At 43.4% G+C, this 23,954-nt stretch overlaps 1 protein-coding gene across 7 annotated transcripts in view; it reads left to right on the plus strand.

Annotated features, from left to right (window-relative positions):
• Positions 1–23,954, plus strand: part of GRIA3 (glutamate ionotropic receptor AMPA type subunit 3) — a 267,365-nt gene that overhangs the window by 223,101 nt on the left and 20,310 nt on the right. For 4 of the 7 annotated variants that reach the window (XM_040467969.1, XM_040467966.1, XM_040467968.1 and 1 more), the window contains one exon: positions 18,744–18,991. In XM_040467969.1, the coding sequence (XP_040323903.1) occupies positions 18,744–18,991 (248 nt within the window). Of the gene's footprint in view, positions 1–18,743; positions 18,992–19,553; positions 19,669–23,954 lie in introns of all 7 variants that reach the window. The other 3 variants (XR_005788042.1, XM_040467970.1, XM_040467971.1) reach the window with 1 other exon arrangement.

The raw sequence follows: 23,954 nt of genomic DNA on the forward strand, positions 1-23,954 counted from the left end.
TTACTTCCCAGCTTTATGAAAATTCTTATGTGTTCACAGCCTGATTTATTTGAGTCTCAATTTTGTCTCCTTTGAGTCTCCCATCTGGGTTACAGACTATTTCCTGTATCATTCAGTAGCACTGGTATTCCAACCCACTGAGTAAAGAACCCTGTCCTACACACTCTGGGCATGAGTAGGAGATGCCATCCAGACCCCTGAGTCCAATATGCAGACAATAGGGGAGTCGGGTGGACTCATCAGGAAAGGTTTCTGGAGAAAAGGACATCTTAAAAATATTTGGAGGGAAAGAATTTAAAAATAGTTCAAGGGGTTTGTGAGAATATATGTGGGACCCAAAAAAGCCCCCAAGAACAAATAAACAACAAGACCATGACTTTATATCATGTTAGACTATGGCTACTATTGACTGGGGAACTGTTAGTTTCTGTAGGATTCACACTAAGATTTGTCTGCATAAGATAGCGTATGTATATATGTTTGGGGAAGGGAGTTCGTGATGGAAAAAACAGTTTCCAAAAAAAATATTGCTTTGAAACAATAGTACCATGGTAGAAAGCAATCTATAGACTGCCACAGGTAAATTGGAAATCACTGCTTGAGACCAAGGTGCTCTGAGCGCTGTCTTATTTCTAATTTCATAATTCACATTTGGCATGTGAAGATGAGGTTCATTAACAAGGGACTCTCCAAGGAATACTTTGCTTTCTTTTAAATGAGTTTGAGGAACCAGTGTTGAAAAGCAAAATCTATCTCTGCTTTGGAAAACAATACCAAATGAAAGATTTCATAACCAACCCTTCATTTTTAAAAATAACCCCACTACAATAGACATTATTTCACCAAAATAAACAGCTCCTTTCCTGAATGTCGTAGTACTAATGAGGTAATCATGAAGGGAATCATTTGAAAGCCCCTTTGCACAAAATTTTGAAGTTTGATTCCAAATACTTGTATCTTGCCCCTTTCTTCCAGACAAGACACACATACACGAGTGTGCATACACACAGACACACACACACACACACACACACACACATGCCACCACCACCACCATTTGGGTAAATGTGATTAACAAATAACTGAAGTTTACTATATATGAAATCAGCAGGGAGCCAATTGCCCCACTGGCCAAATACTGAAGAACATTTCTGCTTTATTTTCTTGGCCTGGGGTTTCAGTCAATTGGATGAGCAAGAAGGTTGAGAATAGCAGGGTCAATGACTGAGGAGAAATATAAATAAATTCAAGGAGGCTTAGATAAATTCATGTAATACAGAGCCATAGAAAGTTGTTAAAAGTAAGAGGCAAGTGCTTGAAGGACACCTTCAGATGTTTAGAGTTGACATCAAGAGGACAGGCATGGCTTCTCATAGTTCTTTGTTGACCTTATCTTAAAACACTCCTAGCTCGAATCACCCAAAGAGCTGACCTACAGGGACCAGTCTACAATTTTTTACAAGATTGTTTTTCACATCACAAGAATTGAGACTATTTAGCCTGAAGAAAATATGCAGCAGTGGAATATATTAGGATTGTCTTAAAATATTTGAAGGGTAGACATTTCAAAGATGAATTGTACTTGTCTTGTGGGGCCCTAAGGGACAGAACAAAACTCAAAGGGTGGATATTACAGGGATAGAGATTTTTGGCTCATTGTAAAAAGAAGATTCTCATAGAGCAATCCAAAAATAGAATGGGCTGTCTCCATAGATAACGAGCTGTTCATCTTTGAAGGGATTCAAGATTAGGCTAATGGCCACTTGTCAGGGATGTCAAATAGGGGACTCAATAATCTGATGAATGACTGCACTAGAGCAGTGTTTTCCAACACTGGTTGTGTGTAAAATCATTTCCAGAGCTATTTTAAAACAAGATTATTGGGTCTCATGCCTCCTCCCCTCATGTTGATTCCATAGGTTCTATTAATCTGCATTTTAAAAAAAATTTTTAATGTTTATTTGTTTTTGAGAGAGAGAGAGAGAGAGAGAGAGCATGAGCAGGATAGGGGCACAGGGAGAGAAGGAGACACAGAATCCGAAGCAGGCTCCAGGCTCTGAGCCATCAGCACAGAGCCCGATGCGGGGCTCAAACCCACGAACCGTGAGATCGTGACCAGAGCCAGAGTCAGATGCTTAACCGACTGAGCCACCCAGGTGCCCCTTAATCTGCATTTTTTAAACTAGCACCCCAAGTGGTTCTAACACAGATGACTAAGAGCCACTCTTTGAAGAACGTTTGACTATACAGCATATAAGATAATTTATACTTTGACGATTTGGATTTGCCTTTTTTCTATGATTCCTATGTGAAGGATGCTGGGAGAAGGCTGGAGGCTGGGCCTGCAGGGCAGAGAGAAGCCTGAGTAGGAGTAGCTAGGCCTGTCTGGCAGGAAGAGGTATCTCGAGAGTGAGTACAGCTGACTGGCTGAGTGGTGGCCTCCCCTTCCCAGTGTTCCTGTCAGGGAGGGAGAGAAAGGAAGGAACTTTCCTCTGATCCACAGGGACCAATGGGAGATGATTGTTTCAGGGACTGGAATCTGAGGCCTTGGGAGACCCCAAGTGCAGACAGATACCTACAGGGAAGCTCAAGCAGTGGAATCTGACTATGGGTAATACAAGTCCTAAAAGTGAGGAAGAAATGACACTGCAGGGGCATAATGTCCAGAAGCTTTGAAATATTTATAATTTTTTCTCCTATGATCCTTATGATGCCCTTCCTTTTCCATGCTCATTTACTGCATGGGTCTTGGGTGACCAGGACCATCGTATTAGCATCTTTATCACCCTACAGCAAGCCCCTGATTCAAACTTCCCATCCTAGAGGGCTGCAGGTGACCGGGTACAGGCATTGGTCATAGGTGGAGATGGTGATCGATATGACCTAGGTAAAGGCTAAGAGTAAGAGGAATTTCTTGGGGACAATGGGACAGAAGTAGAAGACAGACCAGGAGCTCTCTCCTACTTTCCTGTAACTGCCCCTTCCTTCCCTTTTCTTTCCTTCTCTTACCTGCTGGGTCCCAAGTGGTCAGGGCTGCTATGTTGGCGCTTTTATAAAGGCTTCGGAGAACCTCTTTACCTCAAATGGCCCTCCCTACCCGGAAGAACTTAGGTAGGCATCCCTAGGGGCTAGTCAGTGTGGAAAAACAAAAGCAGTCAAACCTCGAAAGAAGCAGGGGCACGAGACATTTCACAAAGAGAAAGAAAACAATGGGACAGAAGGAAGAGACCGTTCAGGAGCCAGAAACCACCAGCCAACGTGACAGAAGCCCTCAGCACTCACTCAGTCTCTGTCCCCCTGTGACCTGCATGGTCGGGGCTGCTGGCTTGGCGGTTTCACAGAGGCTTCAGGCAATCCCAAACCCCCAATGCCCCAGGCCAGAGGGCAGTAGGTAGACACACAGAACATCCGGCCTTCACTTCAGGAAGTTTGTTAAAATACAGTTGGGGGGCGGGCGGCGCGTGGATGGCTCAGTCATTCGAGCAACCGGCTTGGTTTTGGCTGAGGTCGTGATCTCACAGTTCCTGGGTTAGAGCTCCGTGTTGGGCTCTGCACTGACTGTGTGGCTGGCACCTGCTTGGTTGGGAGTCTCTCTCTCTCTCTCTCTCTCTCTCTCTCTCTCTCCCTGCTCCTCCCCAACTCACTCACTCACTCTCACTCTGAAAAAAATTAAATTAAAAAATCTTTCAAAATACAGTTGGAAACCATGGGCGAGAGAAATGGCCTTAAGAATGAAGGGGCAGGGGGCGCCTGGGTGGCGCAGTCGGTTAAGCGTCCGACTTCAGCCAGGTCACCATCTCGCGGTCCGTGAGTTCAAGCCCCGCGTCAGGCTCTGGGCTGATGGCTCAGAGCCTGGAGCCTGTTTCCCATTCTGTGTCTCCCTCTCTCTCTGCCCGTCCCCCGTTCATGCTCTGTCTCTCTCTGTCCCAAAAATAAATAAACGTTGAAAAAAAAAATTAAAAAATAAAAAAAAAAAGAATGAAGGGGCAGGATGAGAAATTTCAACAAGAGTTTTGAACTCTTGTCGGCCATGGGCCAAGGTGCTCTCTACTGTCACATGACCTCTCGCCTCCCTTCTTCTTGGTCCTTTTCCATGCTTTTTATGATGTGGTAGCCCTACCGCGTTACTGCTTTTCAGATGCTTCAGGGAGCCTCATGCCTCAAAGTTCCCAACCCGGGGGAACTTAGCTGGGTAGACATGAACCCGGTCACTGCGAAGAGCTCAGAATTAGGAGGACCTAAATGCTATCAGGAAGAGGAATGTATTCTAGGGGCACCCGGGTGGCTCAGCAGGTTAAGCATCTGACTCTTGGTTTGGCTCACGTCATGATCTCATGGTTCGTGAGTTCAAGTTCTGTGCTGACAGGGCGGAACCTGCCTGGGATTCTCTCTCTCTCCCTCTCTTTTTGCCCCTCCTCTTCTCATGCTCTCTCTCTCTCTTTCCTTCTCTCTCTTTCTCAAAATAAATCAACTTTTAAAAAAGATTTAAAAAGGCAAGATGAATGTATTTTAAAACTGGCCCAGAAGGCTTCCTTCAGAAGCCGGAAGCGCGTTTCTAGTGCATCGCCCTCTGTTCCTTACCCGTTCCCTTTCCCTACTTTACCTCCTGGGTCTGGGCTTCGGGCAACAAATGCAATTGCATTTGTTTCTTACAGAGGCATTAGGGACACCAGAGGTTCGACCTTCCCCACACAGGAGGCTTGCGGAGGGGACAGCCCCGAGTCCCCACATGGCAGGGTGAGGCTTCCTGGGAGTGAGTGCAGGTGACTGGTGAGAGGAGTTTCAGCGGGCCCCCTCCTTCTGGTGTCTCTACTAAGAAGGGTTAGTGACGGCTCATCTTTCTAGAAAGGAGTCGTATATGGCGGACATTCGTAACCAGACTGAAGTGAAATTGCTGCGCTCTCTTCTTCCTCCTTCCCTTTTGCTACTTCTACGTCTCTGCATACTGTGGGCAGCAGGTAAACAGGTGTGATGCACCAGGGTGCAGGTCGGGCCATTCCGGTTCCCAAGCAGGAGACCAATGCTCTCCAGCCCAGAGACCAGATTGCCGGGCCTTCACCCACGCCCTCGGTCGGAGGGCAGTCGGTCGGTTTTCCAGTCAGTGCAGGCTGGGGGCATTGCCAAGACTCCTACGGGGTTAAGCCGGCGTGGGGAAATGTTAACCAGGTAGGTAGAGTATCCCCACCACAGATTAGCTGTTGATGAGTACCTGAGAGGAACCATTCCTCCTTTCTAACCTCCCTTGGGGTGCCAGCATCCCCCAACCAAACGTGTGGATGCCGATTAGGACGGAGAAGAGACTTGCGACCCTCCCCCCCACTGAAGAGTAATTGCTCTCTTCCGTGGGGACCAGATGAGTTTTTGTCAGGCTAGCGTCCAGTCCTCTTCCCCTCTGTCCCCCTGGGGGTCCTTGCTGTTGCCACGGATACCTCTTCCAGTGGCCAGGGGCACTGTGGGGGAAACGGCACAAGATCCACTGTATCAGGACCTCCCGCCTTAAGTGGCTTTGTAGGGGCTTTTTTGTCTTCCTGGGCAATTATTGGGATTGCCCTTCCGCCAGTCTAGAGATTAACAGGGGCTAGTTAAAGCCATTTGTTACCTTTAAGGCTTCCCTTTTCTTGCCAAACCTGTGGCTCCGCAACACAGCCAGACCCATCCTTAACTAATCCATATATCAGAAAATTCACAACTGATGAAAGCGATAAATAGTAATTACTCACATTAGAAATATATTCTTCCCTGGAAAATGGAGATACCCTAGTGCATTTTGGTGTTTACAGATCATTAACTGCTTGTCGGAAGAACCTAAGAGGAGGGCTGTCAGAAATAAACATAAAACAGCCCATGCATCGAAAGAGAAATAAAATTTGATTTTCAAAAATGAATCTAATTCATGGCACAGCTTTTTCTAGGAATTCATCTGTTACATGATGGAAGGCATACTCTTATCTAGGCATAGCAGCACCAAGCAGGGAAAGAAAAGTTCAAAGGGGTTGAAAAACTTACTTACTGAAGTTGAGCCAATCTACATAGATACGGTTACAGCATTCCAGAAGTCTGGTAGCTAATCTTGGAGTCTCCCGTACAAATATCAGTTATTTTTTTCAATACTTTGGATCCGTGTCTTCCCAACACTGTACCATATATTCAGCACGTCTCATGTTGCCAAGACGGAATTAAAAAGTTCCGCGTTCCCTGATTTTGTATTTAAATTTGTAACCTTAATGTTGCATTAATGGCCTGTTTTGCATATCTGTTTGATTGTACCGTCTTAAAGATTCATTTAAACCTGGGGAGGACAGCATGACTCCTACCTGCTTCTCATTAATAACATACTTTTCAGTGAGCGGATAATGAATGACCTGGATAGAAATCAGTAGAAATGCAGATTGCCATTAGGCGCAGAAGGTGGGGAGGGGGGGGGCGTCCACTTTTTCCACCATACTGACAAACAATTTCGAGGCAGAAGGTGTTGAAAGCAAGCCTCAAAGAGAGACGACTGTCTAGGAGGGTTCTTAATTAAATAGTCTGTCGTCTTTACATGCAGGACTGTGAAGGAAGAGGCACCTTGACGGAAATTAAAATTTGCAAGTGACTTAAAAAATCTTGCGTTAATAGAAACAAGCCATCTAATTATGAAAAAGAAAACCAGATAACTCGTAGTGACAGATTACCCTAATGGGCTCTGAAAAACACACGGGTCTGCGTAAACATCCTTTACTTTGTTGAGTTCACTATTGTTAGTGGCACACTGGCGGGGGTGCAGAGTAGGGGGTAGCGAGCAGTGAGCATTTCAGCTGATAAAGGGCTGCCATTGGTTGCTCAGAGTTGGAACAGAGGGCAAGCAGGAAAATCTTAGAGGAAAAATAAAGAACTTTTTTTTTTTAAAGTATTATTGGCCTCCTCCACTCTTCTGGAATAGCCCCAGATGATAATGGTCTTGCTTGAGAGATCGAGGGCCTGTTTTTCAAGTTACTGTATTTCTTTGGTAATAAGGTGCTGGCAGCACCTGTATTTCTTTGGTAATAAGGTGCTGGCAGGACTTAAGGAGAATGCATTTCAAGCCAACGACTCCTAATAAATTATCCCACAGACCACAGGTTTCACAGGTGCTAGAAAACAGGAAATTTGGAAATGCAACCTGGACTTTCAAGTTCCCTTTACTCTTCTAAATCCTTTAGGATTCAACATGGCTTCCTTCTGCAGTTTGACTGTTGATCCTTACTGAGTGGAGGTGATAACTGTTTTTCTATCAGAAACGCAAGTCAAATGAAATAATGGTTTGCTTAGGTTTACCCTGGAGAGTTTTTAGACTTTGGTTTTGTTTCTGCTCAATAGTAGCAGTGAATACACAGGCCTGAATATAAAACAACCTAGTTTTCTAGATGATTCTTTAAAAACAACAATTTTGCTTCAGCTCATGCATCTGTTCCCTGGGGTTTTTTTTCTTCTTCCTAATGGGGTTTGGTTTGCAAATTTGCGATTTGGCAGCACTGGTTTCAGTGTGGGCCTTTTGGTATGCTTGGTTCAAGACCCTGGTCACCGTATGACTCTAACCAAGCCGAGTGGCCGTAACATTCAACCTGTCTAATTTCCCCCACTCATACCTCCATATGAAATGCTGGTCCCGTCCTCCCTTTGGTGACTCAGAAAAGGCAAATTTACAGCTGTGACCTTAATATGATTGTAACACAGTTTGAAAATGCTAGGCAAAGGCATTTGGAATGAGTACTTGACAAAGTTACTTGGAATTTTTAGTGGAAAGCATCTCTGGAGATTCTACCACTTTCAATTTTGATTACACTCAATTCTTCAACCCATCTATCAGCGCTGATACTGGGAAGTACTATTTTTGAAAAACTGAGGGAAATTGTGAACGCGTCACCTGCCTGCCCACCTCTGTTGGAATTCTTCTCTTGGAAAGGAGAACCAGAGAGAGGGTGTCCAAACAACTTAATGTAACAACTCACAGAGCCAGAAAGAGAAAATTAGGCTAAGTGGAACTTTAGGAAGCATACTCTATTTTTTTTCCACAAATATTTCCTTGTATAATCTGCTCTTTTGAAGGAAAGTATAGTTCTCAGGCAGCAATAACGAGAATATTCTTTCATGGCATACCTAGACCCAGGAGTTCATTTATTTTCAATTTTATATGAATAGACTAAATTTAAAAGAACCAGTTCCTGTGCACCCCCAAGGGATTTTTCCCCACGCAAATAATACAGCTTACCTTTCTCTAGAGTGGCCTTTCATAAACAACAGTCTGGGTAGGCTGTTCCAGAGCTACAGCTCAGACCTGAATGGGGCAGGAGTTTCGCTTCCTCCTTCCCTGCCCCTCAACTTAGGCTACAGCCAGTCCCTCCAACTGGCGCCGTCAGACATCGATACGGCCATCACTTCTGCCATCAGAGCAAACAAGAAGAATATTGTGAGACAGACAAAGTCGTTCTTGGTGCCCTTTTGCTGCCTTCTAGTCCCCCTTTGCCTTCTGCTTCACTTAAGCTGTAGACCTGCACCATCCAATATGGTACCCACTAACCCCATGTGACTAGTTCAATTTAAAGAAATTAAAACTAAAATAAAATTTAGAATTCAGTTGCTCAGTGGCACTAGCCAAATTTCAAGTGTTCAACAGGCATGTGTGGCTAGAAGCTACCATGTTGGACAGCACAGATATAGAACATTTCAGCAAGTTCTATTGGACCGTGCTTCTGACTGTTCCTTCAGTTTCTTGATAGTGAAAACCATATCTTCCACATCTCCATGCCCTATACCATTCTACCACAATGCCTGATACAACTGAACAGGGGGACGGGGGGCGGGGGCGGAATTTAACTAAGTTTCCCAACGAAGTAACTAAGTTCTTACTATGTTGTCAAGAGCTGTGCTAAATCCATTATAAGCAATCTCTCATTTTATCATTGCAAGACCACTGTGAGGTAGATCCTATCACTGTCCTCATTTTTTTCAGGTAAGGAAACTGAGGTAACGAGAATATTCTTTCATGGCATACCTAGACCCAGGAGTTCATCTTTTTTCAATTTTATATGAATAGAATAAATTTAAAAGAATTTTAATTCTTTAGTTCCTGTGTATGCCCAAGGGCATTTCAGTGAGTTTAAATGCTTTACCCAAAGTCACTCAGCTAACAAGTACCAAAGTCAGGTCATTATAACTTCAGGACCTACGTTCTTAACTTCTGCTCTATGCACCACCAAAAGAAAATACGTAACTGCACATTTCACCACGGACAGGCCAGCCTCTCGCAGAACGCTGGTGACTGGGTAGCTTTTCCACGGGACTCATGTGGTCAAGGCAGAATAAAGACAGGTTGGGATCAAGGCCTGAGCATGAAGAATGGGGGGTGTAAAGAAGTATGTTGGCTTGTGTTTCTGTGTGGGTATCAAACTAGGCGGCTGACTACTTCTCTAAATGAAATAACAGCAAAGTAGTAGCCTTAACTACCGTTTTACACATGGAGACCATTGCCGTTGGCCCCCAGTGGTGAAGATTAGTGAAACCTAATCATTTTTTGAAGTCATCCCTGCAAGCTGCACTTACCAGAAGGTTCTGTAACTCGAGCTTCCATGCCGCAGGGTTTGTGCCAGGACACGCAAACGCCAGAAAATCAATTTTCCTGCAGCTTTCACAGTCAGCGTGTTTGCCAGACAAAACCCCAGCCAGCCACTTTTTTTTTTTTAAATCAGCGTAGCACCATTAGAAAGAATACTTACTGGAACACTCCTAACAGCAAGAAGGAAAAGACTTAAATCTAAACCCAACTGTTCAAACTTGAGAGCCACGGGAGATGGTGAAATGTGAATATATTGAAATTGAACATTTTGGTGGCCCCATTTGGACTTAATAAGGCATTCTCTGCTAAGCATCTAATGAATTAGCTTTGATCCTAGTCTCTGCCTCAGTAGCACCCTCAGCACATAACTTGCCATCATCCTTCTTCCCGCCCACATGTGCCCATGCCCTCAGTGTGCCCCTGACTTATCACCCCGTGACATCCCAGCTTGCCTGCCATCCCCAAGACCTATCTTGATTCTCCTTCCCTCCCATATTCCTCTGGCACAAATTCTCTAATAAACCAAATTATACAAAAGTGGTGGGTGTGAGTTTTGTTACCCTCCCATTTACCACGATAGCGTAATCTAATTTATTGAGAATTTACTACATGCCAGGCACTGTGCTGGGTGCTTTATAGGAATGATCTCACTTCATATTCTATCTCCATTTCAGAGATAATTATTAGAGTGTTAGAGGAATTTAAGTAATTTGTCCAAGTCCAACAGAAGGCATGATCTATAATGGTAGGATTTAGGGCCTTGTGACAGACTAGTGGAGTATTATATTGGTGCCTTTTACACCATAGCATACTTAACAGGCTTCAAAGTTGAACCAAAGAAGATGAAGGCTATATAAAATCATTGTCAAAATGACAGGTCAAAGATGTAAACCTCAGTGAAGTCACTGGCATTTTGCTCAATGTAGTCACCAGCAATTTGTTCCCTGGGAGGCAGTGTGGAGTAGTAGGAAAAAACGGGTTTGGGAACCCAACAGACCCCGATTTGAGGGCTAATTCTGCCACTTCACACCTATGCAATTATCACCTTACCTCTCTAAGCTTTGAAGGATGGTAGGGGAGACTAATGATGACAATGTAATCAAGAATATAGACTTCCATGTCAAATGATCTGGGCTTAAATCGCAGCTACTTCACTCATTTATTCATTCAGTTAATACTTACTGAGGGCATTCTATGTGACAGCCTTGGTTCTAAGTCCTCAAATGAAACAAAGTCCTTTTGAACTTTGTCTTTGTGGATGAGACAAAAAAAGGATAAGCAAATATGTAAATAACGTGTATGTTTCAGTTGGCTTTAAGTGAAATGAAACAAGCAGGTAAGGAGACAACAGGTCGGGAAAGCTATTTTATCTCAGCTGATTGAGGAAGGCCTCTCTGTTGAGGTGACATTTGCTCAGACACCTAAATGAAGTGGGGGGCAGGCCATGAAAACATGAGGTGGAGGGGGTGGGGAGAAATTCATTTCAGATGCAGCGGCATGAGCAAGGCTCTGACCGGGGAACATGCTTGGTCAGTTTGAGAATGAAGGCCCGCGTGGCCAAAGCAAAGCGAGAGAGGGAAGGAAGGGTAAGAGATGAGGGCAGACAAGACAAACCAGAGCCCGTTGTGCTGGGCCTCCCAAGCCCTGGTGAGGACGTTGGATTTTATTCTGTGTGTGATAGGAAGCCATTCTGAGGGGTTTGAGCAGAGGAATGACATGATCCAATTTGTGCACAAAAGGACCATGCGGACTGCTAGGCGAGGGTAAAAGTTGGAGTACTTTTGACCTTGCAAGTACTTGACCTTGCAAGGATCACCTGTCCATATCCCAGTTTTGGAGAAACGCAAAGACACAACATTTACTCGTGAAGGCGAAGGAGGGCCCAGGAGGTGCACAGGAGTCTATAGTGCCCGGCTCAGGCAGACAGCAGACCGAAACCACCTTTTCGAATTTGTACCAGCTAGCAGTGCCACCTGAGCCTTTATTAAAAGTAGCAATTTTAGAGGGGGCTAAATAATTTGGAAGAAAAAGCAGATTATAGTTTTTAGTGATGTTCTCTTAACTAAAGATACACAACCTACAGAAGAAATGGACCAAATTCTTAAGCAATAAATAAGCTACAATAATAGTAGATAGCAAAGGGAAAATGAAGGAGGGTAAGGCATTTTTGTTTGAAACATGCCATTTTCCCTTCGTTAGTGTCCTGTTCGCAGGGACGGCTTTTTCCAGCCTCTGAACAGCACCTTTTACAATGCCAAGAAACTCACTCCCCTTTCTGGGACACCCATCCCCTATTCAAATAAAAAGGACCCCTTGCTCAAAGGTAACAGAAACCTTTGTAACATCAGTGACTGCCTCCACGAGGACCAAGACTCCTGATGCCAGAAAGGAGGGACAGAACGGATCTCTGAGCCAAAAAGACAGTGAAGTCGGGTGAGAGAGGTAGAGACTGAGAACCCAGCCTCTCTGTGGCATGTACAAAGCTAGTTTTAGACATACAGTGGTGGAAATGGACAATAGAGGCATGATACCTGCAGTGGCCAAAAAATAAATGCATAAAGCCAGCCCATTCCCCTTTGGGGAATGCTGGAGTACAAAATACCTAAAACCAGCATACCTGGCTGGCTTGGCGAGTGCAGCGGGCAACTCTGGATCTCGTGGTTGTGAGTTCTCACCCCATGTTGGGTGTAGAGATTACTTAAAAGTAAATCTTGCCTCCCAAAAAGGTACCTAAAACCATCGTCCCCTGACCTTTCCTTCATTCTATCCTTTCAAATTATTCACTTAGAACACACTGTACATGATTGGGGTATAGTGATGTCACAAACACCAATACTTTTTTTGCAAAATGTAATACTTTGTCTACATGCTGACAGCAAATGAATACCGTGAGTGAATTAGCTTCCAATTTATTGGTCTGTTGTGTTAATGTTAATTCTCGACTCTCAACATATCAAAAAAACGCCTGTCGAATCCTGTTGAAATGAAAAATTGTGTTCATGTCCACATCACGAGAAGAGAGTGTGTTATTGTCCTTTGTGCTAGTGCCGCTATATCGAGCACGTTATCATCAGTTGTTGGGGCCCCATTTTAGGAGGGACTTTGAAAAATTAAAAAGCATCTAGAAGATGGAGCTTCCCAGAAAGAGGCGGGGGGGGGGTGACGGGAATTCATGTCATAAGAGTAATAAATGAAGGCCCTTATAATGTTTAGTCGGCAAAAGAGACAATTAACAGGTGACACGGCAGTGGTAATCTTCAGCAGCCACACCATGTGGAAAAGGGCGTATTTGTTCAATGTACTGCAGAGTGCAGAATTAGGACCCATAGGTGGAACTGCAGTTGTGATATTCATTCATCCCACAGATACATAGTGAGGGTTTCATACATGCCAGGCATTATGCTAGTCACTGGGAATACAGAGAGAGAGAGAGAGAAAGAGAGAGAGAGAGAGACGTAATTCCTACTCCCAAGGAGCTCAGGTTGCACTGGAGATGACCATTAGAAAGCAGTACAACCAGTGCTCTGTACAATGGAGAAACGGAAGCGGAAAGAAGAGACTACCCAATTCAGGCAGAAGGCAGGATAGGACTGGAGGGGAGAGAGACTGTCATGAAGGATGTCAGCCCAACAAAAAGAATTTTCTATCAATTTGAACTGTCATAAGTTATGAGCCTCTTCTGAGCTCGGGAGTGCCTCACCACCAGAGACATTTGAGCAGAGAAGCCAGGCTGCATGGGGTGAGAAGCTGAACCAGATGGTTTTGAAGGTTTCTTCTATTTCTAAAAGAAAGGCTGTTACACTACTGATTCCAATTGGATGTTCTATTGATCAAGCGGGTGTTCTCATTTAACTCTTAGGGAAGCAGAAAGCTTCGTTCACCAGGTCTCCCCAGTAGCAGTGTTCTGGTTAATGGGGACTTTAATGTGTGAGCCTCAACTTAACTATCAAACGTAAGTTTTAAAGGAAAATTTGCCATCCTCCCCATATGTCTTCCTCAAAAATGTTTTTTAAATCCAAATCAAATGATGATTACTTTTATTAATGGCAGACCATGGGCATTCACCGGAATGTATCCGAAGACCCAAATATGTGAATAACACTTGAACATAGAATTCCCTCCATAAAATGAAGCAATGATTCTGTTAAATAGGGGATTAAAGTAATTTATCATGCTATTAAGTTCTGTCACTAAAACAAATGATGCTTTCTGTGCTAGAAAAATATGTCATGTTTTTGGCACTTCTCGGATGCCGGGCACTGTTCTAAGTGACATGTACGTATTAACTCGTGTCATTTCTCTCAAGAAATCTTTGAAGTAGGCACTTTAAAAAAAATTATCCCATTTGATGGATGAGGAAATTGAGGCACGTGGGGGCTCGATAACTTCGACACGTAGCGAGTGAAATTCAAACCCAAGAGATGCGACTCCACACTCTCAAACATGGCACCAGACATTTACGTCGTGCGCCTGGTCTATGGAGGAACAGTCATGCGCAGCGATGAGGGGCAGCCAGCGCCACTGCAGAGAGAGGCAAAGTCTGAGTGGTGGGCTAAGTGCGGTCACTAATCACTCGTTTCTACACATCAGCCTCACTGGGCCCAAGATCCAAATTTCCACTCAACAAAAGCAAATTTCTTTGTTCAGTTGACCTTCATGACCTGTGACAAATACTTGGAACGGTGATTGTTGAATCCATGAATGCTAGAGCTCTGCTTGATCTCCTGTTTTGGATTAATCTGTTCCTCCTCCATTCATGTGTTTCTCCTTTTGGATTTCATATGCTAATTTCTAGAGTGCTAAGAGAATTCCGCGTGGCCTCTCTGCATACCCGTTGTTTATTCGTTCTGAGGTACAAAATGGTGCTCTGTGGGATGAAATAAATGAATCGTGGCAGGTTTGAGAAAAATGAACTTGCTATTATACATCCTGCCCATAATTTTTTTAATTTCTCCCAGATGATTGAGCTAAGATTCAATTCCTTTTATTGCCTTCAGTATTTCAGCCAAAATAAGACAGACTGCAAAAAAAAAAAAAATGCTAGTGATATTTTTTTTCTTCTTTTTGGTCTAAATGTTATACAGTCACTTAAATACCAGTTAGGAAGATAAACGTTTCAGCTCAATTTTTCTCACTTGTGAGCCATTGCTTTTTCCCCTTCTTAACCTCCTTCAGAATTCAGTCATCAACCAGGAGCCAGTCATTTCTGCCACTAACTTTTCATTTCCTGAATTCATTAATATCTGCTGCTTGTACACTGCACACATTCAAAGTGCCCACTTCAAGCACCGCCATTTATTCTCCTAGAAATGCATCATTACCTAAGGGAATAAACCCTTTTAACCTGTATCAGCAATCAAAGAGCTCAAGTAAATGATGAAGTAAATGAATCCAAATTATAGTGCATTCAGATCACAATTCACAAACCCTTTGCCCTTGCCTTATAAATTTATCTTTGGACGAAATAGCCCGTTTGCAAATAATGTAAGAGACAAATTGGTCTACCCCCTCCCCCTTTCGCTCAGGTTCAATTGGACCAAGATGAACACAAAGTACCTCTTTGCAAGTGCATGGAGATACACACCTACCACAGGCTTGTCTCCAATGCCAAAAAAAATTAGAATTGACCCAAAAGTCCTTCAATAGGAGATTGGGTAAAGTATGGTGTAGCCATAGCTGGAAATGCTCTGCAGTCATTACAAAAGAGATGTTTATTCTCATAAAAATATAAAGAGTTGCAAGGGAGTGAATGATAAAGACCAAATTCAGGATAATGGTTACTTCTGGCCTGGAGGAAGGGTATGGAGTTAGAGAGGGGAGTATAGGCAGACTTCAACTAACTTCATAATGTTCTACTGAGTTTTGTGGCAAGTACGGAGGTGTCCTTACATTATGTTTCATATCTTACAGTGCAGCTGAATTATTTACTAGTTTATAAAATTCTTTGAGCCACTGACTAGGAAATTCCTACTGAGGTAAAATTAAGTCATTGAGAGTGTGTTTCATTATGATGTTTCGAAATTGTTTTATGCGTCAGATGAGGATAACGTGCTCTGGAATGAGCATAAGTGTCAACGGGTGAGACCTCAATCTTAGAAGACCTTGATTATTGGGGGAGAAAGTTATTGGTGTGGACAACAAAGGCAAGCTCAGTGGCAAAAACAAGAACAAAACAAAGTGGATTATAAAGCATATATCCTGATTGGTTTAGCTGGGAGTTGGAGTCAACGATCTTTAGAGTAACTTCAGCTCTAGAATTCTACAGGGCTATAAAACCAGTGTTAGTAACCATTTTTCGCCAACCTTCTGATGCCTTTGACCAACAATCTAGATGTCACCCTGATCCGGCTAAGCTTCAGTTATTAAGCAAATACATCTTAAATGCCTACTATGTACATTGTGCTGGCTGCCAAGAGGGCTACCAAAATGAATCAGGTGTGGACTCGGTCCTCAAGAACACCCAGTAATGTGAGTAGGACAGCCACATAGCCAACTCACCGTAATGCACTACAGTAAGCTCTGTAGCCAAGGTCAGAGCAAAAGTGCTTTAGGAACATCCAAGAAAGCATTTCTGTGGGAGCAGGAGTCAGGAAAGATTTCACAGAAGACGCGGTATTTGCTCTGGACCTCATAGGATAAATAGGGATAATTTATGCCTAAGCAAAAGCATAACCAAAGGCATAAGACGTGAAGGTGTGTGGCACATTTCAGTGAACAGTGAGTAGTCCAGTGTGACTAGATCATAGGAGAGTGTAGTCCAGATCATAAGGACTCTTGAATATCATACATAAGAGTCTGAATTTTGTTCTGTAGGTTTTAGGGAACTATGAGAAGATTTTAAAGAATGGTCAGGTTCACATTTTGGAAGGATCGCTGGAAGATAAACTGAAGAGAGAGGTGAAGCCTGGAGAGTAATTGGGAGGCAATGTAGTCCAGACCAAAAAATGGTGGGAGCCCGCTCCAGGGCAATGGTAACGAGAATGGAAAGAAGACAAAAGAACAGAGAGGACATTTCTATGTCCGAATAAACAAGGCATAATAAGAGGCCGAGGAAGGAGTAAAAACCAAGCTTGGATGTTCGGTGGTTTCCTCATAGAACTTAGGAGAGCCAGGCTTTATAAGGAAGATAGTAAGTTTGGTCTGGAAATGTTTAATCTGAAAGGGTCTACAGGACCATCAGGTGGAGATGTCCATCAGCAAGGCTTGTTTGCTGCCTCCCCAATACATACCTTGGCTTCAACCTCTTGTCTCTACTTCCATTGTTCCCAACCTAGTCCAAGTCCCCACCATCTCTCCCCTGGACTATTAGAATAGCCTCCTAACCACTCTGGCCCACCTTAGAGCATATTCTCCATACAGCAGCTAGAGTGATGCTTTAAATTTTTAATTCAGATCTTATCACATGCCTCCTCAAAGTCCTTAAATAATTTCAGAAATTTTCAGAAATTTTCAGAAATGTCAGAAATAAATAACAGAATAAATCCAAACTTTTCACCATGTCTTACAGGGCCCTACAAGATCTGACCTCTGATTATCCTTCTGAACTCATTTCCTACCATTCTCCCTTTTGTTCATTTGGCTTCAGCCATATTGGCTTTTTTTTTCCTGTTCTTCTTGCAAACCAACTATGGAATCCAGATTCCCAATCCAAGTGAACAATTTGAGTGACTCAGTAAGGTCCTCAGTGGGTGTCCCATCACCATAAACACAATGTTTAATTTGCATGGCGATAACTCTGAAAGTTCCAGCCCTCTGGAATTATTTAAGCAGGTCAACGCAGGCTTCAAGAATGTAGCCAGCCAAAATCCAGAGAAGAGCAACTAAATAATCAAAAAAGTTGAGGCAGGGGCCAGGAAACCCCATAAAAGGACACTTGAAATCCTGGCATGTCAGTAGTCTCTACCATGCTACCTCACCTCTGGTCAAATAGCACTTTAGAATTTTTCTGTTGGGTTTTCATTCCCAAGGACATAACTCCCAACTCAACTGGAAGTCATGGGGTCATTAAGACCATGCTTCCTTTATATTCTCCAGAATGCCTATCATAGATCTATAAGCATTTAGCATGTGTTCTAAGGACCACCTGAATTGAGATGACATTTAGTGGCATTAAATTCAAAATCCAAAATGGTAAAGATGAGGGAAACTTGGCTTGGTTGAAAGAACTAACAGTTTGGCCTCAACCTGAGTTGAAAGAGGGACTATTCACTCTATCATACTCTTCCCACACCCAGGAGAGTGCTTTAGATACAGCAGGTGCTCCACAAATATTTGTTAAAAGGATGGATGAAAGGCTAAATACATTAACGCAAACTCAGGCAGTGTTATGCTAGGAAATAATGCTCCAGTGACAAGAAGCAAACAGTTTATTTTTTATTCTGTCTTCGTCAGATATCTGGGGTACCATGTCTATTTCTAGACAATCTAATTGAAGAGAGGCATCGCTAACTAGAATCCTGGGGGGGATAGACCAAAATTGTGAGTGTTCCAGAAATAGTATTAGACACCAGTGGAGTTCAACCTGATGGAGAGATGAAGAGGGGGGTATAACAACAGCCTTGCAATATTTGGAGGGCCGTCATGCAGAAGAAGGAATAGAATTGCTTTACGTACTCTAGCAGATAGTGCTAAAGGTTGGGAGTCCTAGAGAAACAAATTTCAGCTCAGAATAAGAAAGTGCTTTCTTACAATAATTAATGTCCCGTGCTGGAGTAGGCTAACTGAAATGGTTGTACACTCCCCTCCAATGGCATTTTTTTTCCCAGGCAGGTAAAGGGTAATCACATAGCAGGATATTGTAGGGGAGATTTCTGAATTGAGAAGAAGATTGAACTGAGCAAGTGTTTTTCCAACTAGATTGCAACCCATTAGTGGAGCCATGAAATCAATTTGGTGGGTCCTGACTGGCGTTTCTTTCTTTTTTCCGGTGAATTAGAATACAGTAGAAAGTATCAGAGAGCATCGCAGGTCACAAAGATGCAAAGATGAGTGCGGTGTTGAGTAGCCTATTTTGGAACCATGTTTACATATGTATGAATGTACCTACTGGGCCACAGCGTGACATGCTCTTCTTACCATGGGTTGCGATCGAAATTGTTTGAAACCCACTGCACCGAGACCTTTTCCAGTTTTCATATCTGGTGTCTAAGAATGCTTGTCTCTGTTGCAGAGGTCCAAAATTGCTGTCTATGAGAAAATGTGGTCTTACATGAAATCAGCAGAGCCATCTGTGTTTACCAAAACAACAGCAGACGGAGTGGCCCGGGTGCGGAAGTCCAAGGGAAAGTTCGCCTTCCTGCTGGAGTCAACCATGAATGAGTACATTGAGCAGAGAAAACCGTGTGATACCATGAAAGTTGGTGGAAATCTGGATTCCAAAGGCTATGGTGTGGCAACCCCTAAAGGCTCAGCATTAAGGTGGGTGGAATAATATAACAATATCCGTGTTGTTATAGTATTCCACCTACCCTGATGCATTTTGTTGTCATTTTCTTTCTTGTGGATTTTGAGGTAACTTTTAAAAGTTTAAAATCTACAATATTCCATGGAGTTAAATAAGACGGTAAATTATGGTTTCATCTATTTAATGCATCCATTTTTTTTTAATGTTCTCTCTCTGTGTTGTCCTCTCTGACTGTTTGTTGCTGTTTTAATTTTACAGTTCAACGGCTTTTTCAATTTAAATGGTAAAAGCCAAGTTATGGTGCCATATGTGACGAATGTTAATTGCATGGATGTGGTGTTCTTGTTACTTTTTTTCTCAAAGACAACTTCCCCATCCCGCACACTTCGGTTTTGAGCAAATGTTACCCTCCATGCCACCTTCCAATATTTAACCCTGTATTCGCTGTACAGACATTTTTCTAGCTCCACGTTCTGTGAAATTTAGCCAATTTGTCCTCTTGTGCTCCTTTTTATACGTTAACGATTTCCTACGCATTTGTGCATTTTCTTACAAGTTATGTTTTATCGTTTCAAGAAATGCTGTTAACCTGGCAGTATTAAAACTGAATGAGCAAGGCCTCTTGGACAAATTGAAAAACAAATGGTGGTACGACAAAGGAGAGTGCGGCAGCGGGGGCGGTGACTCCAAGGTCAGCCTCAATGTCACCACAACCGGGTACCCTTAGTGACGAGTAATCGGCAAGACTGTTATCTTATTACTGAGGAGAGAGCACAAGACGCACACAGAGAGTGGAATGACCAGGTTATTCCGCTGCCTGGCAGCTTTGGGAACCAGAAAGACTTTGGGGCACTGCCCGCATTTTTGATCTAACTTGGGTCCCTTCTTAAACTCCCAGACAGAGGCTCCCCCTCCACACCCCTTCCTTCCCCTCACACGCCAGACCGGTTGCCTTATGAAGGCCACGGTGTGGGTCTCCACGGCCTAGGCTCTCAAGAGCCCAAGGCTTTTCCTTGAGACTGTCCCCGCCTGCCTCACATGAGCGGTGTGAGAAGTCAAATCTATCTACTGAAAAGTCGGGTTACGGCCTTTTTTTTCCCCCTAAGGCATGATGGTTGCTCACCGAGGTTGATTGGTTGATTAGAGTTGCCTTCTTCAGTCGTGTGTATGAGTGATGAGATGTTGTTCTTCATATGCGGTGGCCTATTTAAGCGGGCCCCACTTAACTTGAAAAGCCAAAGAACAAGCTCGGTTTCAAGTTAAATGGGGTCTTTCTTCAGTAGGCCACCCCATATACAGACTCGGCAAAGATATTTTGTATCTTTAAACAAGCGCGTCGCCTAACCGTGATACTCCATGTGTATGAATCCCTGATTTGGCTTCTCCTTAGCCGTGTTCTTGGTTCAGGTAGGTCTAATTGTTATCCAGGCTGCCATCATGAGAAAACCCATCTCACTTGGCATTCCTTTGGCTCCATAATGCTCTTCGGGACTAGAAAGAACGAATAACCCTCATCCAAGCAACGAGAAGTAGTTGCAAGCTCAGAAGCCATGACAGCAAGTAGTGGAAGGACACGTTGGGTAAGTACAGGAGAGGACCTGAGAACACAATCCTCCATGACCCAAAGGGCATGACGATTATATTGAAGCATGTAAGATCGACTCTTGTACAACCAAGATACCATGGGCATCTCTTAAGGTGAAGAACAGTGTTTCCCACACACAGGCCAACAGACAGGCAAGCCAAACCTTTTCTCCTTCGGAGACAATGGTTACACCTCTGCTCTCCTCTTTCTCTCTCCATCCCGCAGGATCCTGATGGAAAAGTTAGTTTGCCAGTCTGCAGGATAACATGGGTTTGGAAACACTGATACAGAGCACAGAGCACTTTCAAAGTGATAAATTCAAATACAACTTTCTTCAACACATAATCTTACCAGGCATTGGTGAGGTCTTTTACTGTAAAACCTTGATTAACCAGAACTCACCTAACCACTACCCCAACTAACTGAATTGCCCCTCCTCAGTACTCCACATTGATGAGAAAGCAGCAATAGTACCAAAACAGAAGACTGCAACGAATTGATCTTTTGTTGTTGTTGTTAATCATTTGCCACGAGATGACCTGTGGTTAGGTCACATTCAGCTTTGTCTCCCATATCTTCTATCTGGATTGACCCTCAAACATTAGAGGCTGCTTCCCGGAGGCGAGAAAGTGGATACAAGCATTTTGAGGAAAAAAAAAAATGTCATTAGCCAAGAATGAAACAAAATGAGTACTCTTATCGAAAATTCCACTCATCCCTTATGGATTCCAATTAATCAAGGTTTTACCGTGTGTCAGAAAGCAGTAACTTCCTTTCCCACCAGTGTGAACTGATGACAATCACAGTTTAGCCAAGCTTTGGGCTCCTTTGAGGTTTACAATGGCTAACCTGACACCCAGAGTATTTAGCACCTTCTTCTTGGTCTTTTTCTCATGTTGTTAGCAGGCCACGGAGAACCTAATTAGATCATGCAGGATGAAACCCGAGCTGGATTGGATACACTGCTCTCGAGAATTCACTCAGCACGGTTACGAAGGAGCCATGGACTGTGTCAAGATCCACATGATGCCAAGTGCCCAGAAGTTTTCAAATAACCAGATGTGTGATGTTACACAAACCAAAAAAATCTGCATGTATTTGGCCGAATGTTTACTTTCCACCCAGATGTTTTGGTATATCATGAAGACCCCTAGCACTTTAGACCAGCTATTTGCTAATTACAACGAGCAATCAAGCTTTTCTCTTTCCTCAGCTGATACTGCTGCAAAGTTATCAAGTAACTTTATTGCCAGCCCACGATTGCCAGATTATCTGATTTTTGATATGCAAATAGAGAAAGATCTCAGTAGAGCCTAAATGTTTCCAACTTCTTTGGCGTTAGTGCTACCTGCCAGGCATCTCTCAAATCGCTTGTTTTGGTCATCCCTCCAGCCAGCCTTTTGAAATAAGTCAACCCTTTTCTCAGCTCTGGATAATAGTAAAATGAGTGCTGCCTATCCAACGATTGCTTATTCTGTTTCCGGATTACAAGGAGCTTGCCTTTATCTTCTTCCTCCTTGCTACCTACGGTTCTCTGGGAGTGAGCAAGAGTATCGGGAAAGGGGCCAAGAGAGGTTTGTTAAGCAAATGAAGACTTTAGATTGTCAGTTGAAGTTTTTCCTTAAGAGAACAAATTTTTTTCTCAAATGTTGCAAGCATGTGTTAGATACAATCATATCGGTCACAGACCTATCCGCTAAAGTATTTCTCACAAGGACCTCCACTGTGGCAACGTAGTATAGTGAGTTTGAATTACAAAACAGACGTAAAGTAATAAAACCGTCCTTCTTCAAACCTGTTTTGTAATTTAGGACTTTCCCATTCAGACAGTCCTTCCCCTCCGTCAGTCCAGATCCATGCAGTTTAACTGAATTAGTAAAATGGCTTGGGAATTACACTTCCTGATTGTATTCCATCCCCAGTTAACATGACAACTGACTGTTGAATATATACCATCATTTCACAGAGAATGAGACCCAGAGATGGTGGTGACTTTGAGAAGGTCACACAGCTAATGCTGCCACAAATCTCTGCTGACTTTCAGGGTCACCTCTTGCGATGATACTGCAGACAGCAATTTATCACATGTACCCATCCAATGAGCAATGTGAATCTGATTGCATGTGATAGATTTCCCTAAGAATCAGGTTCATTCACAACTACCTGGCTTACAAGGCAAATGGCATATTTAAGCCATTTCAGCCCTCAGTACTGATTACTAAAAATGACAATAATCACAAAGCCTGACATTTATGAGTGCTTTTACTTTTGCAAAAACACTCCCACACCTATTATCTCTGAAACGGGGAGAGGTGGGAAAACCTGTAATACTTATCTCTCGGTCTCTATCCTGCGACCTTAAAATAATGCTAATATGGGCAGTTATGTTAAATTGTTGACTTTAACCCCCTGGCATGAGCCGTCATGCGTTCTAAGCCTAGTCTCAAAAAAGTTACTCCTCTTTGGAAGGAACCAGCAATATTTTCGGGCTGTTTTAAATGTGCACGTGCCCAAACTAATTAAATAGATATTTACTTCATTTTTGAATACAGGGGATTAAGACAAGGTCAGTCACTGAGGTGGCCCCTGAGCCAGACCTATAGGCTAGAACTGAAATACTGCTTGGTTTCACCAGTTTCCTGAACCTGGGCTAATAGGACCCCAACAAATCATACCTGATCCTTCCTTGATGGACTACAAATGTACAGGCAAGGATCATGAAAGTTAGAGGTGTGGTCGGGGAATTTTTAACCTGCGAATCACCCTTTGTGTTAGCGCGTTATCACGGCGTGTACGCAAATGCCGTAATTAAGAGCCAGTAGGTTGTTTCGGTAATAAACCCCAAGCACCAGGGCTTTGTGACACAGCCAGTGAAAGCCTGTCGCTGTGAATCACAGCAGAATGGGGATTTAGCTGCTGAATGACCACATAAGCACAGTCAGCCTCCCTCCACAGCTGCCCGTCGCCTCAGACTTTCAAATTCTTCTGATCTGCCCCCACCCACCCTGCTTCACTCCCTTACTCTTGGGGAAAGGGCACCAGCTTAACTTTCCTGAGTAGACTTACCTTACTAGAGGGGGTCTGGTCTGTGAAAGAAGCTATCTGTGACTGGAGTGACAAGGCGTTATGGACCCTACCCTACCTCACCCTAAAGTGGCCCTGGCTTCAGTTCCATCTAGGGATTCAGACTTCCAGTTGCAAGCTGGAAACCGGCAGGCTTTGTGCTTTGGGGGAACATTGGAGCAGAACGTTTAAATGGAACCATTCTGAACCCCTTGACCAGAAGGAGAGCTGTATGATAGGTGCCTTAGCTTGCAAGGCGTCTAGGGAAGTAAGCGATGACGATGCGATATGCAGTTAAACTTTGATCGATTAAAGAAGTGGTTGAATGA

This window comes from Herpailurus yagouaroundi, unplaced genomic scaffold (genome assembly GCF_014898765.1).
Source record: "Herpailurus yagouaroundi ecotype Mexico unplaced genomic scaffold, PumYag 67641, whole genome shotgun sequence".
NCBI classification, from domain to species: Eukaryota; Metazoa; Chordata; class Mammalia; order Carnivora; family Felidae; genus Herpailurus; species Herpailurus yagouaroundi.